This window comes from Heterocephalus glaber, unplaced genomic scaffold (assembly GCF_053883595.1).
Source record: "Heterocephalus glaber isolate CG9 unplaced genomic scaffold, H.glaber_assembly_v1.0 deba00001497, whole genome shotgun sequence".
In the NCBI taxonomy this organism is placed as follows: Eukaryota; Metazoa; Chordata; class Mammalia; order Rodentia; family Bathyergidae; genus Heterocephalus; species Heterocephalus glaber.
Window position 1 is genome coordinate 3024833 of NW_028258320.1, and position 23938 is coordinate 3048770.

A 23938-nucleotide genomic window follows, 5' to 3' on the forward strand; every position below is an offset into this window, starting at 1 on the left:
CGCCTGGGGTCAGGGCAGGGTTGGTAAGTATTTAACAAGCAGGTCTGGGAGGGGGTTTCCATGATTTGTCCTGTGGTGTGAAGACTTCTGTCATGGCTGATTCGTAATCAGTTCGCACCAGGCAGTGTGAGCCAGCCTGGGCACAGCACCTAAGACCAGGGTTCTTCAAGGGGACAGAAGCATTTGCGCTCTGTGGTGTCGAGGACTGAGCTCAGGGGCTTCATACTGAGCTATGTCCCCAGCCTGGTCTTTGTTTTGAGACAAGTCCTTGCTAAGTTGCTATGTTAACTGGGCTGGGGCTCGAACTCGCTGCCCTCCTGCCTTGGCCTCCTGGTGTGCTGGGATTACAGGCTCTAAGATCATTTCTAACAGGGCGACCTGGGTGGGGGAGTGGGGCCTCAGGGGTGAGAAACTGGAGCTGGATACCTAGGCTGCTCGTGTGCTGGACCTATTGCTCTTCCCTTCGCCTCTCCAACCCACCTCTCCTACCTTCTTCTCTCCTCTGCTCACACCTTTGTAAACAGGCCTTTATTCCTGCTCCCACGATGCCTCATTCAGCCCTGCTGTCAGCACGAGATGCCCACCACACTGTGCAGATGGAGCCCCTTCCTGCTGACAGGACCCTGAGCCCCAGCACAGGCTCAGAGTGGGAAGCCACTGTCTGAACGATGTGCATGTCTCCGGTGAGGGACATGTTGGCCAGGGACCTCCAGAGACCCAGAAAGGGGGCCTGGGGTAAGAGTCAGCTGTGGACACCCCAGGTCCAGAGGGCCCCAAACCTGCTGCAACAGCCGTGGTCAGGGGGGGCTCTCCCAGCTGCCCGTGGTCCCGCCTTTCCTTCTTCTGGCCCTTAAAGGCTGAGGAGGAAGGAAATTAGGGAGTCAGTGACCGAGTTTTTCCTCTCTCTCCCTTTCTTTCCCTCTTTCTTTCTCTCTCCCTCTTTCTTTCTTTCTTTCTTTCTTTCCTTCTCTCTCTCTTTCTTTCTTTTCTTCTTCTTCTCCTTCTTTTTCCTCCTCTCTCTTCTTCCTCCTGTCCTCCCATCTCCTTCTTGTTCTCCTCCTCTTCTTCCTCCTTCCTTGAGACAGCAGCTTGCTCTGTAGTTCAGGGAGGTCTTGAACTACTATGTAGCCCAGGCTGGCTTTGAACTGTCAGCAATCTTCCTGCCTCAGCCTCCCAGTGCTGGGATGACAGGTGTGCCATGCCTGACTCTGATATTTCTGCAGGGAAGATTGGTCGGCAGTGCCTGTGGTGTGCAGGCCTGGGGAGAGGGATGTGGGGCTGCGGTGACCTCACCAGTTCTCCCTGGAGCCATGGTTGGCTCAGGGGAGAAGCTGTGCCCACTGCCTGGGTGTGGGGTTTATTTGGTCCAGAGCCAGAGTTCACAACAATTTCCTGAGCCCCTACTCCGCCCTGGTTCTGTCACATGCTGCACATGCATCTTGCTGGAAACAGACAGGCTCACAGAGCAGAAGTTCTTCTGCCTTTGATGACTGAGGAAAGGGATTCAGGAAGGTTACAGGCCAACGTCACACAGCTACAAAAGGTAGAGTCACAGTTCGAGCTGAGCTCTCCTGGTTGCACTGTGTGATGTGACAGCTGACAGGGCCACAGGTGTCCCATGGCTGGTGACGCGAAGTTTCCATGTTTCCCTGAGGGCGTTTCTGGAAGGCATCCTCGAGTGAGTTAGTAGACAGAGTAAGGAAGACCGGCCTCTCCACGTGGGTGGCAGCACGGGACCCTGGAGGGTGTGCAGCCTTCTTCTCCTGCCCATTTCCAGCTCTCAGATGTTCAAGCTCAGAGGAGGACAGCTGCCAAGGCCTCCCTGCTTCCCAGGCCTTGGGGTCCGCGCTGGAACAACACCCCGGCTTTCCTGGGCCCAGTTTGTAGGCGGCAGATTGGAGGACGTGTCAGTGTCAGCCTCTGTGATGGCTGCAGCCCACTCACTCCCCACACGTCACCTGTGTCCTGGGGGTCCGCTTGGCGGGAGAGCCCGACTGCCGCATGACCTGAGGGCTCTCTTCCTGTGCCTCTGTTGAAGCTCTGAGTGGCATCAGACCCCTGGGCAGGAGGCGGGCAGGAGGCTGGCAGGACCCAGGGGGCGGGGAAATGGGGCAGAGATTCCTCAGCCTCCACTGCCACCCTGGAAGTTTGGCTGAGGACCTGTGCCACTGAAGCTGACCCCACATGCACAACATGTGGGTCTGAGCTGATTTAAGTGGCAGGACTGTCACATTCTGGATACCACTACCTGAATTCTCCTGGAACCCACTGAGGCGTCATCTCATTGCTATGGGGACGCCACTTCCTCCGCATTCTGCCACATTCAACACTTTCAACATTCACTTCTTAGAGGACAAGGGCATCTCATCCATTCAAGGCCTCACCGTGGGTCTCCACACACGACTGGTGTGCTTCCCATGTGTCCCGAGGGTGTCTGCTTTCTCAGCGGCGGCACTGACGGTGGCACTGGGGGGCTGGGGAGGGTTCGACAGTCATCTGCTCACTCAACAAGCAATCTGTGTGTATCAGCCAAGTCTCAGGGGTCCTGGGATAGCACCGGGTCTAACCACCCTGTATTACACGTGCTGGAACCTCGGCACAGAGCCCTGGCGCTGCCTGCACGACTGGGAGGCCAACACGTACTCCCCGATTCACTCAGTGGGCACTGACGAGGGCAGCTAGGCTCGGAGCTGGGCACTGAATAGATAGCATTCAGAGGCCTGCACAGACCTCTGCAGGCCAGGGGGTGCTGAGCTAGCTTGGGGAAAGGAAGCCGGGTAAATGAAGGTGCACAAGACTCTTCATGCACAAGCTGAGCGGTGGAGTCAGTAGAAGTTGTTCCGGTTGAACCAGGTGGGTGAAACTCTGGGGACCCTGCCCACCCCTCTCGATGGTCCCCAGGGCCCTGCAGCCCCTCGGTCCCACTGGGGAGCCTGTCTGGCCAAGGTCCGGAAGCCTGGGGAGTCAGTGGAGGACAGTCTGGCCTGTTGCTTTCTCTCACGCTTGTTGCCCCCGGGAGGCTTCATGCAATTTCACATCACATGGGGGCGAGTTCTGAAGAACAACAGGGAGCCACCAGAGGTCCCTGCAGGAGTTCTGTTCGGGATAAAAGCTCTGCAGCCTGAAGCCCAGGCCTGCTCCTTGGGGCCAGCTCTCCTGATTCTTCCAACCCTCAATAAGGCCCCTGCTGGGGATTTTTGGGGTCACTGCCCAATTTCAGGGTCATCCAGGCCCCATGGGGAACAAGGGTAACACAGAGGGGGCTGCTTTTGTTCCGGAGGTCTTTGCTTGGGGCAGTGAGCGGGGACAGAGGGGACACAGACTGGTATCCCAGAGGCCGCGTTCGGGGAGGTCCAGGGGCCCCTGGAGCTGTGGGCCTCATGCGTGCCACTGTTCTCTTCTTATTCATCAGTTGCTCTGAGTCCTGTGGAGGCTGTGTGGACCCCTCCAACTTTCAGGGAGCGACATTTGCACTGGGGCTGGGTCCAGGGGTCAGCGCAGGGAACGGAGAGCTGCTTTCTGATGGGCCACCCGGGCTGGCGCATCTGTGGGGTCCTCAGGGACAGTGACAGCCCCCTACCCCACCACAGGAACACGATAGCAGGGCCGCTTACCCCAGGCTGGGTGTGTAGTGTGTGGTTCAGTCTGCGTGGGACTCCCAGGCTGTGCCAGATCTGGGCCAGGAGAAGGCAAGGGTCCTCCAGGCTCGGGCGGAGGAGGCGGGCACGGGTGCCAGGGCAGGCTGGGTTGGGTAGCTGCAGACTGTATTCTGGGCAGGCAGTTGGCTAACTCTTGCCTCAACTGCCCGTGAGGGGAAGCTCAGGTCCCGGGCTCAAGAGAGCGAGCCTGGCCCATTGGGCGAGCCTTTCCCTCAGCTGCTCCCAGTCAGGGCCCCAGAGTTGTTCTCCCTGACACACGCACACACACACACCCTGACACATATCACATACACGTGCACAAATGCATATCACAAACACATCACATGTGCATACCACACAGTACAACATATTTATACCACACGGTACATACACTCCACACCCCAACCCACACCCGCCCATACCCCAACTGCACACTGTCTTCTCTGAGTGAAGGCCCATGCCTGAGGGCTTTTGAGGCTTGGTGACAAGCCCTAGGGGCCACTCCTGCTGGTCCTTTCCCAAGCCTGATGACCTGTCCCTCTCATCTGGCACGTTTCACGCCTGCTTGTAGTGGGATGTCTTTTCACTTTTAGCTTGTGAGAGCTTTGATTGTGAAGGGACCAAGACCCAGTCCCATATTGCCGAGAGAGAGAGAGAGAGAGAGAGAGAGAGAGAGAGAGAGAGAGAGAGAGAGAGAGAGACCGATCATGGCCACACACCGGGCTGGATTCTCCCAGTTTTATTTATCCTGCTCCGTGTGCCCCTTACGTCTTATGTTGGTCACACACAGAAATGCATTGGGAGTTATGCTTGATGCCAGGCCTCTAGCTTTCATGGAGGGTCAGTACAAGAATCATATGGTTGAACAACGTTTTGGATCTTTCGTGAAACTGCAGGTGAAGACATCGCTCACGTCCTTTTTACGAGGATCCACACGATAAATTCTGTCTTGTGTTTAGTTCCAGGAGGAAATTCTATTTCTGCAGATAAATTAGTTAGTGTGCTTCCTGCTGTCAGAAAATGAAAACTATGTAACTGTGGGTGCTTCTAGTTTTGCTCAGCAGCTAGACAAGGGCAAACCAAATTTATGGCTTGTGTGTGTAATTCGCTCAGCGGTGGCTTCCAAAAGCACTTACTCCTTCTCCTTCTTTTAAATGGACTTATTTTATTTTATGTTCAAATGTCTCATTGTACTTGTGCAAGATGTGTGAGTCTGGAAGCCACCTGGGAAGCATTCGTTTGCCCACTGACTTGGCCTATTTATTGCTTGTGCTGGCTGCTGGGGCTACAAAGACAAATTCAACTGCACCTGGCTTTCCAGGAAAGAAGAGTGGAGAGCTTCAAATCATCACCAAACAAGGCCGGAGTGCCAAGCAGTGTCCACGCCTGGAGGGGGAGCAGTGCGGGTGAGGGGGTCAGGGAAGGAGTCCTCCATGGAGGGGTCGAGGTGGAACGGGAAGAGGACGCCTATTTGTTCAGGTCTGAGTTTGAAGAAGGCATTATCTGTGTCTGTCTCTGTCCTCTTGTCCTGGTTAGATTGCAGATTCCGAGGGCTGCCTCCATGCCTCTGCCCCGCTGTGGACTCTGAGATGTGGGGCAGAGTGCCCCGGGCAGTGCAGTGTGGTGGCCACACATGGGCTCTGAACTGAGCAGAGCCAGGCAGGGCTCCTGCACCCTTGGGGCCTGAGCTGCGACTTGAGAACAGTGGTATCTACTTCATGTGATGTTGTGAGCACCAAGAGGAAAATGCACACAGAGACTTTATAATCCTGCCTGGCCCACCGTAAAACACTGAAGAAATGTTTGCTGATCACCTCGATGGGATCCTGTATGGAGTACAACAGAGCAGTACAGATATGAGTATGGCACAGCAGCCTCGACTGTCGATTCCACTTGATGCCTATGTGAAAAATACTTGTTTGATTGTTTCCCAAGCAGCACAGGAGTCAGTCCCTTTCCAAGTCTGTCAGTACCTTCTGCTCATTGAAGATGCTCTTAGAACTGGCACAGATACTTAAGGGGTGACCTCAGCACCAGCTGTCACACCCAGGGCGCTCACAGGGTCCCCTCTGCTCCTCCTGCTTATTTCCCACCTTCATTCATTTCCTTGTCCACTGATTTTCAAAAGGACCCAGGCTCAGTAGGTGTGTATGTGTGCTCATAGGCTGCAGGCAGGTGCTAAGTGAGGAAACAGCCGTGATCTAGATTTTCAGCCAGGAAAGAGAGTAGAAGTCCTCGTGAGAGGATGCGGGCACCCCGAGTGTTTGGGTGCACACACACACACACACACACACACACACACACACACACAGACACAGCCCCCAACGTGGCTGGGAAAGGGGTACTGTCTGTGGGCCAGTGGTGTGGCGGCAAATAGTCAACAGTCACTCTCTGAAAACAAGTCTGGGTTTATAACATTTGCCAATTTCCGTGGTGCACGTTCGTTGTCCCGCTGTGGCTGATGTCAAGCTCTGAGTATGATGACACTGGGACTCGGGAAAGCACGCAGGGCACCCACCATACTGCGGTGTCCCCGCTCTGCAGATACGGAGCACGTCGCTAACGCCACAAACATGGACAATGGTGAAATGTAGCAAGTTAATTAGGAAGTGATGAATGTTGAGTATTTGTTACCATTCTTTAAAAAGTAAAACTTACTCATGAGCTTATGTCACTTGGTTTTTCGTGACAACCGTGTTTAATTGTGGCTCCCGAAATTCCCAGTGTTCAGAGTCAACTCCTGTGCTGTGGGGAGCTGTGGATGGCTCCTGGCACCGGATCGCTGCCCTCCTTTTGACCCTTCAACATCAGTCTGTCCCTCTGGGGCCTGGGGTCGTCTCTGTAACACAGAGCTGTGTTCTTAGGAAGACAGGTGGCAGCCTCTCCTGGCTGGACCAGAACCCTTTCCCCACTGACCCCTGCCCCACCCCCAACACACCTAGGTGGAGACCTAGGAACATTAGGCGAGGTGAAAGAAGACAGAGTAACAAGGCAGACACTTAATGTGGAAGGCAGGAAGTTGGAGAGGAGAGAAAACAAAAGGGCACGGAACAAAGCGGGGAAAAGAGTGCCCGAGAAAGACAGGGAGGTGGGACATCGCGCCGGTCCCTCTGCATTCCCGCCTCTGAAGCCGGGTGGCACAGGCCAGGCTGTCCCAGAGGCCCGGGCGCTGCCTTGGCCTCACAGAGCGCTCTGTCCCAGGCTTCAGCCCATGGCCAGCAGCCAGATGGGGAGGGGCAGGAAACAGCTCCATGAACCAACAGCTGCAGCACAGGGTGGGCCTCCCCCACCTGGGACTTGGGGGTCAATGGTAGTGGCTCCAGACCCCAACAGACAACCTCCTGAGGCTCTGGGGAGGCAACCTGGCATTTAACCCCCAAATGACAGCGGTGAGACGTTAACACTTGTACTCTAATTGGGATACAGTACGCTCTTAAAATAAATAGGTATTTCACGTGCTCTCCATGAGCCTTCCAGCCACTGCGCTTTCCTTTGAAGTCTGCTGATTACTTCAGGCAGAGGGGGCTTTGACCCTCAGGCCCCTTGTGATGCTGATGCCTATGCCAGATGTAAAGAGGCTCCCAGGAGATGAGTGGAGACTGAGAACACACAGCCACTCTTCAAGGGGCCAGGGAGTGCCTGTCCCAGTGAGATGGATCAGCCCAGGGCAGAGCGGACAGGGCACCCTTGCCCTGAAAGCCAGGGCCATGCTGGCCAGGCCGGAAGTGGAAACTGCCCTTGGAGTGGAGCAGCACCTTCCACATCAGCGAGCCAGTGTCACGCAGGTGAGAGAAGGGACCAGATGTTGGAGGGCCTGGTGGCAGCCCTAGGGACGACTCTACCCCCAGTGACCTGCTTGGCTGAGTGTGGGGCCAGGCTTGGAGGCCTCAAAGTCACCTGGTACAACTTCCCAGAGGAGGCACATGGCACAGCGTCACCCTCGAAGGTGGCACTATTCAGTCCTTCAGTCCTGGGGCCAGCAATGTGGCTTGGGCTCACACTGTCCTCTGGGCATTTTAAAAAGTGAACCACACACCCTCCTCCGCCTTCCAGGGCCTTCCTGGATGACCCTGTGGCCAGGTCACACATGCCCCACATGCCCCCTCACCCCTCCTCCTGTACACAGGGCTTGGTACTCACCGAGGGCCACCTGCTGCATGTGCCGCTGTGTGATGGCGTCCTTCAAGTGACCTGCCCAAGACAGAGGAGAGTACCAATGAGTTTCCAGCGGGATGAGGGAGACCTTGCCTTGGAAGCATGTGGCCAGCTAAGAAGAACAAGGGGAGCGAGGGAGGCACAGGCATGGGGCTCCCGAGAGACCCCTTCCATGGCCCCGCGTGCGGGAGGATTCGTGGTTCACCTCAGGGTTCTGTTGTCTCAGGGTTGGAGGGGTCCAGGATCTTAGCTGGCCACTCATTACCTTAGCCAGGGCCCCACTCTCTTAAATGGTTCGTTCCATCGTGACTAATGAATGGGTAGGCAGGATGTGGTCTTTAACAGCTTAGAGTGTGAAATCCACTTCTTTCTTTCAGCTGTATGAAACTATGTCAGATAAAAAAGATAGCAGTTTTCCTTGATGATAATCTCAACAGCTGATCATGTGGTATGAAATTTATGTAATTCCTGGCTGATTAATAAAGCTGTGGTGCGGAGATCAAGAGAGGTGACAGCTGCCCTGGACTCTGCAGTGGCGAGACCACAGTTGGCATTTATTACAGAGTTTCCTTCATGAGAAACATCAGCAAAATAGAATATATCTGGAAGGCAGAGGCTGGTATGGCAAGGGTCTGAAGTCATGTCATAGGAGAAATATCTGAGGTGACCCAAGACATTTCAATGAGGAAGAAAAGACTTGGAGGGCAGGGAAGTACAGAGGTAAGGGATGTCTTTGGCTATCTGAATGCTGCCATGTGAATGAGAGAACAGTTTTTTTTGAGACAGGGTCTTGCTATGTAGTTCAGGTTGGCTTTGAATTCACTATGTATCCCAGGCTGGCCTTGAACTTGGAGCAATCTTCCCGCCTCAGCCTTATGAGTGCTAGGACTACAGGCATGCAACACCACACCTGGCTTAGAATAGATTTATTTTTGTTTTTGTCTGAGGACAGAGGTCAAGTGAAGGATGGCAGGCTGGGTCTCCATATGGGGAAGAAGCAGCTCACAGTGGGCACTGGCCCCGAGTGGATTAAGTTGTCTCAATGTGGCCTCAATCTGGCACAGCAGGGGTCCCTTCCTGCAAGTGCTGAGCAGAAGCTGTGACCACGTGCAGGGCGTCAGAGTGGGGTTTCCTGCTCGAGTGGAGCTTGGGATGCAGTCACCTCCAGGCTCTTTAGTCTCTCAGCCCTGTGATTTTGCATGTGAGAGACATGAAACTGCAGCCCGGGGTTGTTTATGGCCGGGACTCAGACACGGGTGAAAATGTCAGTGCTGTCTGCTCCCCTGCTCCAGGATGTGATCAGCCCCTGGGGGTGAGCAGAGCCTGGGAACATCACTGGTCCCTTGCCTAGTGCAGCTCTTTGCTCACGGAAGTACATTCTCAGAGCTTGTTTGGAAGTTCTAGCAGGGGAGCATGGCTACCCATACACCTTTGACCAAGGAAGCAGTCTTCCTCTATCGGGGGTGGTCGTTCTCTATGACCCAGTGTGCAGCTTTGGGAGGGACGCACATGGGGCAGCGAGGGAGGAAGGGAACCCCCGCCTAGCCAGCCAGATCAGCCCAGTGAACCCTGATGATCAATGGAGTGACAGAGGTCGCAGCCAGATGGCCTGCCCTCACATCCCGGAAGTGCATTCTCTACCTCCAAGGCCAGGGCTGAACTGAGTGTCCCCAAGAGGAGCAGACCGTGAAGTGGTCACGAGAGACCAGGTCACTCCCGAGAGCCTCAGAGCTGTCATAGCTCAGGACATGGTGACCCAGAGGGATGTCAGAGGCCACTCAGGTTTCTCCCCACCCAATGCGGGACTCCCCTCTACAGAAGGAAACCAGCCTTTCCTCTCCAGCTTGTGTGCACTGGGCTGTTCCATGGACGAAGTTGCCAGAAGGAACTGCTCATGTGACTTCCGGCTACCGGGGTTGCTCAGTCCTCAGGATCATCATGAAAGAGGACCCTCCCTCCTTGGCAGGGGACGCCCTTCACTCCTACAGGAAGCTACGATGCCTCCACTTAGACTTGTGCTCTCTGGGCCCTGGGAGGGAGCCTTGTCTTCCAAGCATGTCATCGGCTAGCACGAGGGCCTGAGGACACTGCTCCTGCCTTCCGTGTACCCTCCGGAGGGGATTTTGCACAGAGACGAAGCCAGCAGTTGGGACTAAGCCATAACTGGCCCCTCATTCTGAGTGGGGCCGTGTGGGAGCTTCAGGAGTGGGTCGAGGGGGATTTGGGGAGGTGGGACCTGGCTCAGTGATCAGTACTACTGTCCTGGAGCCAAGAGGACCTGACCTGACTCTGCACCAGCCACGGTCACATGGGCTCACCCTTGCTGTCTCCATCAGAGGAACAGAGCAGCTGGGAACACAAGGTTCGCGCTAGGCTGACTCCAATCTGCATCAAGCATGGCTGGATGGAATTGTCACAAAGCACAGCTGGGTTTCCAGCTGACGGCCCTTCAACAGCCTCCAAAGTCCCCACCCTGTTCCATTCAGAATTAGGGTTCGACAGTTGCTAAGGGCTAACTCTTGGCTTCATCTCTATGCATAATCCTCTTCAGGGGGGACACGTGGAAGGCAGGAGCAGTGTCCCCAGGCCCTCAGTCTAGATGACACACTGTCAGAGAAGGCCATTAACAACGGAGAGCAGAGGCATATTGGTGCCCTGGCTGTTTCTTTAGGGGGTACCAAGGGCTGTCCACTTGCCTGGGAACTGTCTTCCTACAGCGCTTGGAAGGTGACTTCCCCCTTAGAGCACTCACGAGGCAAATTAACCTGCCTGGACAACCACCTCCCCATGGCCGGCCTCCCTGACCTCGTGCCTGACCACGGGACCCCCTGTGGTGTGCCCCCAAATCCAGGCCTTACCCACAGTTAATGGCTTCCCTTGCCCCTTAATGGAACAACTCTTCCCCTAACCCTAGGGAAGTATTTTTGAATGAGAGGTTTGAGGATTCTCCATAGCCGCTAGCTTGCTAATGGCAATAAAGAGGATTTCACCAGGTTCTGTAAACTCCACAGACATAAATACTCTCAGAACACTGAGGCCTCCTTGGGGGACATAAGGCAGGTCTTTATCATGTTACATACTGATAAAGGTAGTTTTACAATGAAGTCAGAATGCTCAGTTTTGGTGAACTAACATTTCCCACCATATGGTATTTTGTGTGTGTGTGTGTGTGTGTGTGTGTGTGTGTGTGTGCGTGCACATGCGTGTGTGATATCCCCAAACAAGTTTCCAAAAATAGCCTTGTGACTGAGACCTGATTGCATTTTCTGGCAGAGCCATTCTTCAGTGAAGATAACAGTCTCTAATCTGCTGGATCTCGCAGCTCGACAGGTTTTGGCAAAGGACGGAGGTGAGGGGGATTGCAGAACTCACTCAGCATGCAGCTCGCTGTCATTACTGTGGTAATAAATTTGCTGGTTTTGGCCTAGGTTCCTGGACACATCCCCATCCAGCGGTATGGAAAAGAGATGAAACGGAAATAAAGAACTCCCAGCCTGAGGCAGGAGATGCTCTGGGAGGGAAGCAGGGAGCCCAAATTGGGGGTGAAAGACAGAGGAGGAGGGGAGGAGGGATGACTTTGGTTGTAGGTAGTTAGTAATTTTTCCTCTGGTAACTTACAACAGTACATGCTAGGAACACCTTCTCTCCCTTTTCCATCCAGTTGTTGGTGGAGTGGGTGGCAGTGGGAGGCAGTGGGTTCTCCTAGGAGCACCCCAGGGCAGATGTGTGGCCATGACCACCAACCCCAGCAGGGCACATGCCTTCTCTGTTACTTAGTTTGCAGGTATTATTGTTAGGTGAAAGCAAAACTGATCCCATACATTGATAATCAGTTTTTGGGATACGACAATTTCTTTGAACCCCACCTGTTCTGTGTGTGTGTCAGGATGAGATCACGCACAGAGGGGGAGGAGAGTTGGCTGCTGCAGGCTGCCCTGCGCTGTCTGCGATGTCTGTGTCACTACCAAGCAACACACACTTATCACTTGTCTACTATATGTTAGGCACCCCTGTGTTCTAAGTGCTGTGGAACATACAAACCGTTGGGAAACTCCATCCCAGCCTAAGGAAGTTAGCCCGAACCGGGATCAGAAAATAGATGGCCTGCAAGCTCTTTGTTTTAAATGCTGGACCCATGGCCGACCTTGCTCCACCATTGTGGTTGGTGTGTTAGCTTGCTGTGTTACTAGAATGAAACACCAGAGGAAGGCCAACCAGAGGAAGACAAGAGGTTCCCTTAGCTTACAGCTTTGGAGCATGAAGGCCCAAACAGCATGGTGCAGGTTCTGGCGAGGGCCCCCTGGCTGATGGCAATGGTGGGATAGTGTGGGAGGAAGACATCACACTGCCAAGCAGGAAGCTGAGAGAGGTCTGGGTCTCACATCCCCGAGGACTTCCCACCAGCTCCCACCTTCCAACACTTGCTGAAGACCAAGCTACTAATAAGTGAGCCCACAGCAACTGTTTTTCTTTTCTTTTTTTATTATTTTGGTGTTTTGAGATGGGGTCTTGCTATGTAATTCAGGCTGGCCTCGAACTCACTATGTAGCCCAGACTAGCCTTGAACTTGCAGCAATCCTCCAGCCTCAGCCTCTTGAGTGCTGGGATTAGAGGCATGTACCACCATGCCCAGCTTGGTTTGCTTTTCTTCTGAGTCTGAGCTTGGATCTTCAACGCAGTACACCAGCCAGCTAGAACCAATCACTTGGAGTTGCCATTCAGTTATAATAGGAAATAATTACAAATGTAGAGGTAGCCAGGGATGAGTTCAAATGCCAATTCTCTTACCTCTTAGTTGGGTGAGCTACTGAACTACCCAAGAGCCTCAATATCATCACTTGAAAAATGAGAATAATAATATAACCACAATAACATCTGCTTTACCAGATCTCAAGTTTCTTGGGAGGAGGCATATATGATATGCCACACAAGTTTAGTTGTTAAGGCACTTTCAGACACTGAAGGATACCACATTATTAGGACGACAGGCACTGAAGGCCAAGCTGCTGATGTCAATTCAATGGTAGGGGTTAAGTTTAGAGGCAGGGAAGGTGGCTTAGGAAATACAACATTAAGAGAGGTAAGACTGAAGTAGCTTCAGGAGGATCAGGGTGTTGGGGTGGGGTGGGAGGTGGAGCAGCATTCCAGCCAGAGAACTGCTGGGACAGTGGGGCACAGGAGCCAGGCAGATGCAGACTGGGACAGGGGCTGGAGGGAGGGCTGGGAGCCTGAGTGGGGTCCATCCTGGAGCCTGAGCTCCTAGGTAACTGGTAGGGGCTCTGGTTCCCGGTAAAATCTAGTTTTCCATTTGACTACACCACTTTAGTGTCCCAGTAAACTAGAAGTAAACATCAGTAGTTGGTTTGGACTGTGGGGAGAACTCACAGACTATGTTTCCTGCCTGAGGGGCCTCCTCTTTGAAATGGGAGGTCTAGTTAGTGGTTCTGAATTCAGTGTTGATTTCAGCTGTGACGTAGGAAGTCAGTTTCTTTGTACTAACACAGAGGATCTGTGATAACCAAAATGTTAGATCCCTAAAGGCTGTTTGCAAAAATAATGGGCCTGGAATAAATTAAGTATGTAATCCTTAGATGGATTTCCAACAAACAGGAGTATGTAAATCCTTTGAAAGCTCAAAATCAGACAATCCATCTTTCCTTGCTAATATATATTTCATCAGGCTTTATTCAAACTCATTGGTATAATGTGAAAATCTGTGGAGGCACAAACCACCTCTTCCTACCAGCAGTGGATAAAATAAGAAAGAAAATATCAAAAAGACATTGCTGGCTTAGATTACAAGATATATTTTTGAAGTCTGGAAGTAGGACAGAAATGAAAAGTAGTGAGTTGAGCCAAAGGCTTGAGTTTGCAAGGCTCCTTAGTTCCATAAGCAAGAAGGTGACCTAAAGTGCACCATGGGAATGTGGTCAGAGCCAGGCACACAGTCTGAAGCTGTGGGTGGGGTGATTCTCCCCACATCCTAACCTGTGAGTGGAAGGGGACTGAGGAAGGGTGCTCCAGGTTCTGCTTGGGGATGTGGGGTCCCCATCCTGCTGCCCACCCAAGAAGGAGGAGAGGCACAAACCAGCCTCCCTCCAGTTGCTAAGCCAAGTGGCCTCTCTGATTCTATGAGAGGATCGGCCATGTCCCAATACTGCCATGGAACAGTCTCTCCAAACTGTCTTAGTTGGAGGTGGGCCTGGATTGGGGGTTTAGAGGTTCTGTCAGTCAGAGAGGAATGAGCACAAAGAGAAGGAAATAAGATATGCTTCACTAAAAATGAATCTACTAGCCAAAATGTCAAAAATGAATAAAAAATATGAATAATATAGTGCTAAAAAAAGATACTAAAGTCAACAGTTGGGACATGAATGAGTTCCAATGAAAGTGATTTTCTGGACAGGCAGATAAAGACATTTATTAATGTAGAAACATGGAAGACTGAATTAATCTTACTCTTCAGTTTAGGGCACACCATCCTAATCAGTTGGGGCAAAACTTCCCCCATATGTATGTATATTGGTAAGGTCCAAGCCCTTCGGAACTCACAATTGCCCCAGGTGCTGGATATGGAACTACGGGGTTTAATGTTTACCCCATTGGAGTTTGATCCTGTTTTGGTTCAAATCCTTTCTATCCCCCATGTTCTCCTTTTTGGAATAAGAATGTTTACCCTGTGCCATTGTATGTTGGAGAATTTAACTTCTTGACTTTTATAGGAGCTCACAGCTAAGAGTTTGCCTTGGGTCTCAGAGGAGACTTTGGACTTGGACTGTTCAGCAATGCTGGAACTGTTAAGACTTTGGTAACTCTTAGAGATGGACTAAATGCCTTTTGTGTAATGAGGTGGCCATGAGCCTTTTGGGGCAGAATGTTATGGTTTGGATCTAAAATATCCCCACAAAGTCTCATGTGATCAGAAGTTGAGTGAACATGGGAGTGCTATGGTTATTAGTTGACTCATCCATTGACAAGTTCAGTAACTGAATAGGAGTTGGGGTGTGCTGTTAGGAAATAGGTTGAGAAGGTACATCATTGGTGTCATGATCCAGAAGGGTGCAGTTTTGTCTCCAACTCCTCCCTTCCCTCTCTGCTTCCTGGCTGCTATAGAATGATCAGCTGTACTCTGCAAGGCCCTTATTTCTGCCTTGGAGATGGCTGACCATAGATTGAACCCACTGAAGCCAGGAGCCAAATAAATCTCTCCTAAGTTGCAGGTGTCTGACATGTTGTCCCAGGGATAGGAAAGTGACTACTACACAAATGTATGCAACACACATATATGTACACACGTGTGTATACACATGATGTGCACACACATAATATGAGCGTTACAGACATGAATGTATATATGCATGTTTGTATAAGCATGCATGTATATATGCATGCATATGTATATACATACATACATGTGTGTATGCACATATTTTTATCCCAAGCCTCATGTCCTGTGTTCTCTTCTCACTCTCCTTCCAACAGGCAACCATTCTAATAGGCTTGATATCTATCTTTTTATTATATGTGTTTTTTATAATTTGTGTTAAGGTTTGCTCTGGATGTGTATCTAGTTCCCAGTTTCTAACTGCTACATACATTCCACTGTGTACACCTCAATATTTTACTCCATTTCCTGACAGTTAAACAACTGAATTGCCCCCCACTGCCACTTACACACAGTGCTACAATGACCTTGAATAAATAATCTTATAAACCTGAGAGGAATTTCCCCACTGTGTCTCAGCAGACCTGCACACTTAATGTGAGCACTGCTCTCTGTGGTGCCTGTGCCAGTCTGTACTCCCAAGGCTTTAAGCTATGTTGTGGCTATGCAAAGAGATTAATGGTGGCATAGTTTTTCTTATTAAAAAGAAATATGAAATCACACAACAAATAGATATAAATAAAGAATGGAGAATAAAGAAATTTTAAAATGAAAAATAGTAATTGAAACTACAAAAACAGAGGAGGGACTAAGGGAATTAGCTGCAGATGAGACATAGTTCAAGAAAATTCTTGAACTGGAAGACAGTATGGAGATATGAATGGTAGCAAAGAAATCAAAGAGGTAAAATGGGAAAGAGCAAGGGGAAGCCACAGAGAAGGGACCAAGGGGCTCCTTGTCTGTCTAGCAGGGGTCCGAGGAGAAGAGAATGGAACCAATGGGAAGGAGCAATATTTGAGGAGACAGCCATTGAGATTTTCCAGAACTGGAGAAAAACATAAACCCCTTCTGCTGAAAGTGCACTCTGAGTATTGAGCAGAATAAACAGAAATAAACCTACCACTGCATATGTCACAGTGAACCTCCAGAGCTGCCATGGACAGCTTCTAGGGGGGGTGGCAAAGGAGCAGCTGAGGTGACAGCTGACCCCTCAGTGGCATCATTAGGAGCTCGGAGACAATAGAGGGATGGCTGTCACCCTGTGTTTCACTCCACACCAAACCATCACTCACAGCTGAGTGGTGGGACGATGAGGACCAAGAGCACCTCACACCCAGACCCTCCCTCAGAACCTAGCTCAGGCTCTCTGCTCCTGGGCCAGCCAGGCACTTCCTGTGTACATGTGAGTGAGTCCCTAGGTGGCAGCATGCCTCAGTTTCCTCATCAGAAAAAAAGAGCAATATCTGTTTTTGAAGATTGAATCAGGTCATGAGTAAAGCCCTTAAAAAAGCACCTAGTTGCTGTCTTGGTGAGCAGAAAGAAAAATGAACACAGAGAAAGGATAGGAGATGAAAGAAACAATGGGGAACACAAAATACAAAGGAAATATTCAACTACTCACCATGGAAAACTCAGTGTGTATGTGTGCATGTATGTTTGTATGTGTAAGTAAACTAAAGCTTTATGCAATAACAAGATGGAGATAAAGTGGTGGGATGTTCCATGGGAAGTTAAAACAAGCTATGACCTTAGATGTGGTGGGGAGGGGGATATGTTTGGAATAATGATAGACATTGTTATAGTTACTTCTAAACTCTCAAACAATAAAAATATGTACAACAGAAGACTAGAAAAAAGGTAGAGGATGGGTGTCTCTGGGAGGGAATGCTAAATTTTAACAATTCAACAGAAAGCAGGAAAGGAGAAAAAAGCAAAGAAATGGATGAGGGTATAAATAATCTATTCAGTTGAACAATGGCTAGAACTTTACATGCGCGTGTGTCTAATTCAAGAGTGTGTGTGCACATGCGCTTGTGCATATGTACATGATCATATGAGCATGGAGACTATCCAAGACGTTATGTTGGTTACTGAGAGTGGAGATGGGGTAGAGGATGACTGGGTAGGAGAAGTGGGACCCAAGCTAGACAAAAGAAGACATTGTACTTTAATAAGTGTGTATGACTCATGGCGTACGTATTTGAATATATTAATAGAAAAAAAATTAAAGCTTAAAAACCCACTGCCATAGTCTCCTTAAGAGGAAACGGTGATGTTACTACAGCATACTGAAAACCGAGAGTGGGCACCTGCCGCACCTGCAGTGTCATTGGTCAGGTGTGCTGACCGGAAGTATTCATTACCCAGCCTCAGGGACAGGACTGGGGTGCAGGGGAATGGCTCAGGATCAGGACACATGGCAGAGCTCTGCTATTCATCCCTAGCTTGATTCAGAAATGAGGGTGGAGAGTGGAGGGGCAGTACAGCAGCATCCACTCAGGGACTTCCGGTAGCCTGAGGTGGGCGCTAAGGGGCTCGGAGAAGCCTTCAGCCCTTTGTGTGGTCAGGGAGACAGGCCCTTCCTGGGCTCACGGAAGAGAAAGATCCGGCCGAGCGACACAGAGTGGGAGACCAGGGGTGGGCTAAATTCTGGGCAAGTGGTTTTTGGTTAGTTGGTTGGTTTTTGTGAGAGGGGGTCTTTCTATGTTGCGTAGGGCCTAGAATTCCTGGGCACAGTCTTCCCACCTCAGCCTTCCTCGTAGCTGGAACTACAGGTAGTGCCACCATGACCAGCTTGGGCACATGTTTTTTTCATCCCCTTCTCCTCCCTTTCTCTCTCCCCCATCCATCACGGGCAAATGTTTGTAAGCCCCCTCATTCCAAAATGACATTTCAATTCTCCAGCACTCGAGATTCTGCTTCCATTGAGTGTGCTAAACATCATATTTGATAACATAATTAAGTCACAGAGAGAGGAAAAAATAGCTCACTCTAGAAAAAAAATCAATTTCAAGAAAAACATCATTGGAGCTTTCCAGTTTCCTCCCACAGGAATTTTCCTAGAGCTGCTCCTCACCTTGGCCCTATCCTGCGGGGGAGGACGTGCCCAAGAATTGATGAGCACTTGGGCTCGAGGATGCAAATAGCACACAGCGGTCTGGGCTGTCATATAGCCCCTTCCTTATCACCAGGACAGAACACCATGCTCACATTTTGAGGGATGCTCTCATCTATAAAAAGTGACCAAATGATACTATGTCTGGGAGACCCAGTTTCTGTTCCTATGGGACATTCACCCAGGCTACCGCATAATCATAATCATCACACAAGATTAGCACATTCTGTCTGAAGCTCAGGAATTTGCTATTGTATATGCTTAATTAAGCTAAGGAGCTTATTGATATCACTAGTTCAGTATGTGATCATATTCCATAAACACATCCAGGGAATTAAGTAAATAAGCAAATTTGTTAAAAGCTCATACGAACGTGGAGATGTAAGTAGGTTAGCAGAAGGAAAATTTTCAGCTCAGCAACCAGCACGAATTGTTAAGTACTAAACATCTCAGGGAGCTCAGGGCTGGTGATTATGTTGGAACCCATTCAAAAGATGATTCTTTGGATGCTTGGAAGTTCTTATCTCAGCGAGGGAGGGACACAGCCAGCTTCCAAGACCTGCCTGGGAGGAGTAGCTACAGATCACAATCTTTTCCGTTTCAGCCCGTGGCTCTGGTTGTCAGGGATGCCATGTGGGCTGAGGCAGGGCCTGTGCAGATGTGACCTCTGACCTCCTCCCTGTGTCCCTAGGGGTGGTGTGGGGGACAGTGTTGGGGTGCCTGAGAACATTCCGGCTCCCGCATTGCAGGCAGAGGGCAGGGTTCACACACAGGGTATAAAATCAACCCCAGCTCTCCAGTGTTTGACTCTGCAATGTGTATCGTTTGCAAAGACTTAGACCAAAACATGAAAAGAGCCAGTTTTACATTGTTCTTTGGCACAAAGAATCAACTCTTTTGCTCCAAGATAAAACTTTATTCTAGTCATTATTTTAAATCAATTAATGCTTTTAAAAAAAACTCAGTTGCTAGAAAACACACCCCGATTCAGGGTTGCAGCCACTCAGTCCTCCAGCTGGCCTGGGAAGGAACTGCCTTACCCGGGGCTGGGTGCTTGGTGCTGTGGGAACTGTTCTCGCAAAGGGGCTGGGGATCAGGAGAAACACATCTGGGAGTCTGGAAGTATGAGGCAAAAGTGCATGGAAATGGGCTCAGCCTCCAGATGCCAGTGTCACTTCTCAGGTGCCGCACACACATCACTTCTTCCTGGGGCAGTGGGCGGGGCCTCCGTCTGACCTGTGAGGGTCCCTGGGCTGCAGTCACCCACCATGGCGTCGGGGGATGGGGTCGGGGCTTGCAGCTCAGGAGACCCATCCGAGGGAGCCGTGGCAGCTGAAGAGCAGTGAAGACTCAGCAGCAGGGGCGGTAAAGTGGCAGGAGAAACTGCCGAGGGAATCCTAGGCCTCAGGCAGTGGAAGGGACGTGGGCTTTGGGCACAGGTGGGTGGACACTGGTTATAGGCACTGACTTCTCTGGGACTCTGGGCTACTTAATCCTGCTGAGCCTCAGTTTCTTCATTGAAAACACCCACCCTGCAATGTTGCTGCAAGAATTAGATCAAATGTAAGCACAGCACACAGCACAGTGCCCGGCACATAGTGGGAGCACAATAAAGGTGGCAGCAGAGGCGGTGGCGGTGATCATCCTTCCCACTGTGATTGTTTCCGAGGCCTTGATGATGCTGAAACACTGCACACTGTCTGCGTTTCCCTGTTCTCTGCTACGGAGCATCTTTCAGGCATAAATGCACAAATTATCTCGGCTCCAGCAGACTTCACCCTGGTGCCTCTGCCCATTCCAGGAGGGGACAGTTACATGTCCTCGTAATTGTTCAAATCAGGGCTGCACAAGGCAGAACTGTGGCATTCTGGTAGTTACTGACTACAACTCCAAATCTCAACAAATGTAGTTTATGTTTACTAAACCTTGTGCCAGTTCCTTAAATTCACCATTATGCTTTTCAGTAATGGGGTCTTTCATATTTCTTTATAGTTGAATATGATTGATTTCTGTAATTGGAAGTAAATGACTCTTTAATAAGCTGGCTTGGAATGCTGGTGGTCATGGTCCTGTTTTCAGAGCCTGCGATGATTCCTACCCTCATCCTGTTATTTTTCTTCTCCTTCTCCTTCTCCTTCCAGAAAATAATACTAGAGCGCTTTCTCCTTCTGCTTCCTTTGTGGTTAAATATTCTCAAAGAAGAGAGAAGAAGGGGAGAGGTAGAGACAGACCTGCCCAGTCTTTTTGCTGAGGGTGCTTTTCAGGAATGCAAATTCCAGGAAGAAGTCTCCCCCTACCCCCCATTTGAATTCTGCCTACATGAAATTCCAGTGTCCCTGGCTCTGTTTCAGATCCAGAGGGGATTTCTGTAAGGGAAGCTTTGGGAGAGAGGATGGCAGCGGAGGGGAAGTGCATACCGTCTGGATGACATTTCTCCAGAGGGTGAGCAGGACACAGGAGCTTATGTAAGAAGGGCCAGGGCCACAAGTTTTGGTCCTGCATCTATGTGCAGCCTACAACTCCATGGTATATCAGCAGTGAGTGAATACTGAGGGAAGAAAACAGAAGGAATTGCCACAAAATAGAAAAATTTCAATAATTTACAAGCTTTGTGTTGAGAGATCCTAACAAACTTTCCACATCTAAGAAATGATACAAGTGGGAGTGAAAGGGACGAAACCATTATGCAACTTGATGTCAACTCAAATGATACCGTGGTTCTTTTCTGTTTTACTTTTATGCCTTTTGCAGTGCTGGGGATCGAAGCCAGGGACTCAGACACGCTAGGCAAGAGCTCTGGCACAGCGACAGCCAAGTCCTGTTCTGGTTCTTTAGTGTTTTGTTTGGGTGAATACACTAATATGTATGAGGACTTTCCTAGGTTTACTTGCAAATGCAATCTTGTCTTTCACATAAAGCCTTAATCCTGAATCGTGGCTTTTCCTATCATGGGGATGCCCAGTCTCCCGTGGCTGGTGACAGATGGAGAATGCACCTCTACCTGACATGTGTCGGTGTGTGTTCCAGGGTACAGCACTTGTCTGTGGTCCTCATGGCAGAGGAAGTGGCTTTCCTGTCACTCACGGAGGGTGCTGGTCACTGGCTGCTCCCGTGGCCTGGCAGGTGCCAGGAGACCAGAACTTTACCTTTCTGACCTTGGGAAGATTAATATTTTCCAGAATTAGCAGCAGCTTCTACTTTCTCCAGGAGAGTCTGGAAATTGTCTTGGAGGAAAACAGCTCTGTCTGAGATAATCTAATCATTTTGATGGAGTGTTTGTGGTCTGTATGTGTAGGGTAGAGAGCCACCATTATTCCTGAGGAAACTGTAAAAATGAAATAACCCAAAAACGGAACAGCGACTGCTTCAAGGCAACACCTAGGCATTCTGTTCAGTGTTCTGTGTTCAGAAACAGGCTGGGTGTTTCTTTAGCAGAAATGTGTGTCCACACAGCTAGCTAGTATTTCCCCCTAAATATGCATGGAGATTGTCCTGAGCCTAAAAAGCAGTGTTCATGCTTGGATGCTGCGGTGATTAGTTTTACAGATCAACTTGGCCAGACTGTGGTACCCGGATGTTTGGTCAAGTGCTTGTCTAGATGGTGCTTTTAGATGTGAATGCCATCTCAGGGTGTGGACTTGGAGTACCCTCTCTGATATGGGTGGGCTGAAAGGCTGAAGAGAAAGAAAAAACTCTGAGGCCCCTGAGGAAGAAATTCAACCTCCAGATTGCCTTTGGACATGACCTGCAGCATCACTTCCTGGATCCCCAAGTCTTACACTCAACAATTTAAATTTGTCAGCCCCCACAATCTAGTGCAGATAGGGGGTGTGCATTCTCGCTGAAGAACCTGCTCTGGCACCTTAGGAATAGAAGGCCAGCTGTGGAGGGATGGGTGTGCCAGCCTAATCTTGTTCTCACCTTGCCCTTGAATGAAAATCCTCCTGCAGGTACTGAATAGTAGTCCTGGTGACAAGGAAAGGCACTGCTACTATTTAGGAGCTGGGCTGAGCCTGCAACAAGAAAGACCCATCTTCCCAGTAGGCTGATGGCATTTTCATTTGTGAACGCTGATTTCCAGAAAGGGTGGGCCAAGCTGCTGTCCATGGGGAGCAGTTCCTCTTTGATTACAGGCCCGCTTGTGTCATTTAAGCCTGAACAACCCACAGTTTGGGAAAATAAACTCTTCCGAGCTATCTTGAAGGCTGTGAGTCCAGACACTGCCATGGGCACCCAACTCACAGCAGGCTGCTGCCTGGGGGAGGGGATGTGGGACCCCAGCAGAGGAGCAAAGCCCTGGAGCCCCTGTGCCAAAGCCCCCCAAGCCCCCCATCTCCAGAAGCAGCTTTTAGCTCTGCTCGAAGGAGCATTTCCATCAGCCTGGGCTTCCAGGCAGTCTGCCTGGTCTGGTCAGATGTAGTGACCTGGGACACTGGGTCTCTAAGGCTGCTTCCAGCCACCAGCAACAGTGCCTCAGAGGACAGTGTCCCCAGCAGATGTCACTTCTGCAGCAGGAAGGAAGGCAAGGAAGCCGGAGGGCCTGCAAGTGGTGGGCTCCACATCCCCTCAGGGACAGGACAAGGACTCATTTGGAGTGGAATGGATTAATCTGCAGCAGCAAAGTCAGCAGGACTTTGGCTACCATAATCCGAGAATAAAAAGGAATGATAGCTCTATCTGGCTGTCATAGGCTTGTGAGTCCTGGGACATGTGGGACTCATTGGGAGAAATTTCCTTTACTGCTGTCACCCCTCCAGGAACAAGAACGGGGTGGTCTATAAGGGTGGGTGAGAGGCGAGGAGGCCATGCAAACTGGAAAAGGACATGGAGTGGATGATTATATTTCCGATGGATGCCAATCCCAGCTCGCAAAGCGCTGAAGAAACGAAATCTGCTTAAATGTGTTCTTTTTCACCCTCCTTAAAAATATCAAGAGCTAATATTTTGCAGATGGCTCTATACTGGGCGCACTGGCCAGGCCTCATGGGGTCCAAAACAAACACACCTGATCTAGATTTGGTCAGAATCAGGAAGGCAGGGTAGTGGCCAAGGAATTAACAGAGGAATCTGTGGACTGTTCTTTATCCCAAAGGGCCTCGACTTGACATAGTAGTTGTTTGGGAGCTGCTTGAGTGTGTGGTGAGAGGGGAGAAGGTCAGGGGGACAAGCTCGTGAGCAGAAGAGGGTTCTGATCTGACCATCGCCGGGAGCAGCTCTGGCTTCTCCATGGTGATGAACAGTTGTGACTTCTCTCTTCAAAGTCACGGGTACCAAGGGGGAGTGGCTATGTCATTTCTGGTGAGAACCTTGCTCCGGGCCCTAGGAACCCGTCGCCTAGAGACAACCTGCTTGATGTAATGGTTTTCTGCACCACAGAAATTGCAGGAATCTGTTTTCCAGGGATTGATTACATGTCAGCAGACTAATGTCAACAATCCTCGGTGGGTTGTTACTGTAACAACGCGGAGTTGGGGGCCGGTGTCTAGTGAAGTTCGTGCTTTTTTCACCTGGCTCTTAGGAAACCACCAACTATGGTATTCACACAAGGAAGGGGCGAATGATGGTGAGCTAAGATCCTGCACAGAAAAGAATTACGTGGGTGTCAGGGAGCACACCTCTGCTTCTTAAAAGAGTGACACTCTCAGTGACGGCAGTGGCTTTTAGAAAGCTGTCCAGGGGCCAGAGCCCTCTCTGCAGTTTCCCTACACACTCATGCTCCCCGTTCAGCCGAACTGCCTGGGGTCCGGGCACTGTCTTCTCAGCACACATGCGATACCTCCCTGGGGATCGGGTCTGGTCCCCCTCTGTGTTAGTGCCGTTTCTCCCAGAAGCACAGGCAAGTAGTTTGTTTGGGAAAGGCTCCCT

General features: G+C 50.5%; 1 protein-coding gene across 7 annotated transcripts in view; it reads right to left on the bottom strand.

The window, feature by feature from the left end:
* The window catches only part of Kif6 (kinesin family member 6), a 319165-nt gene that overhangs the window by 22710 nt on the left and 272517 nt on the right, over window positions 1-23938 (bottom strand). For all 7 annotated transcript variants that reach the window (XM_087184484.1, XM_087184482.1, XM_087184483.1 and 4 more), the window contains one exon: window positions 7779-7829. In XM_087184484.1, coding sequence (XP_087040610.1) covers window positions 7779-7829 — 51 coding nt within the window. The remainder of the gene's footprint in view (window positions 1-7778; window positions 7830-23938) is intronic.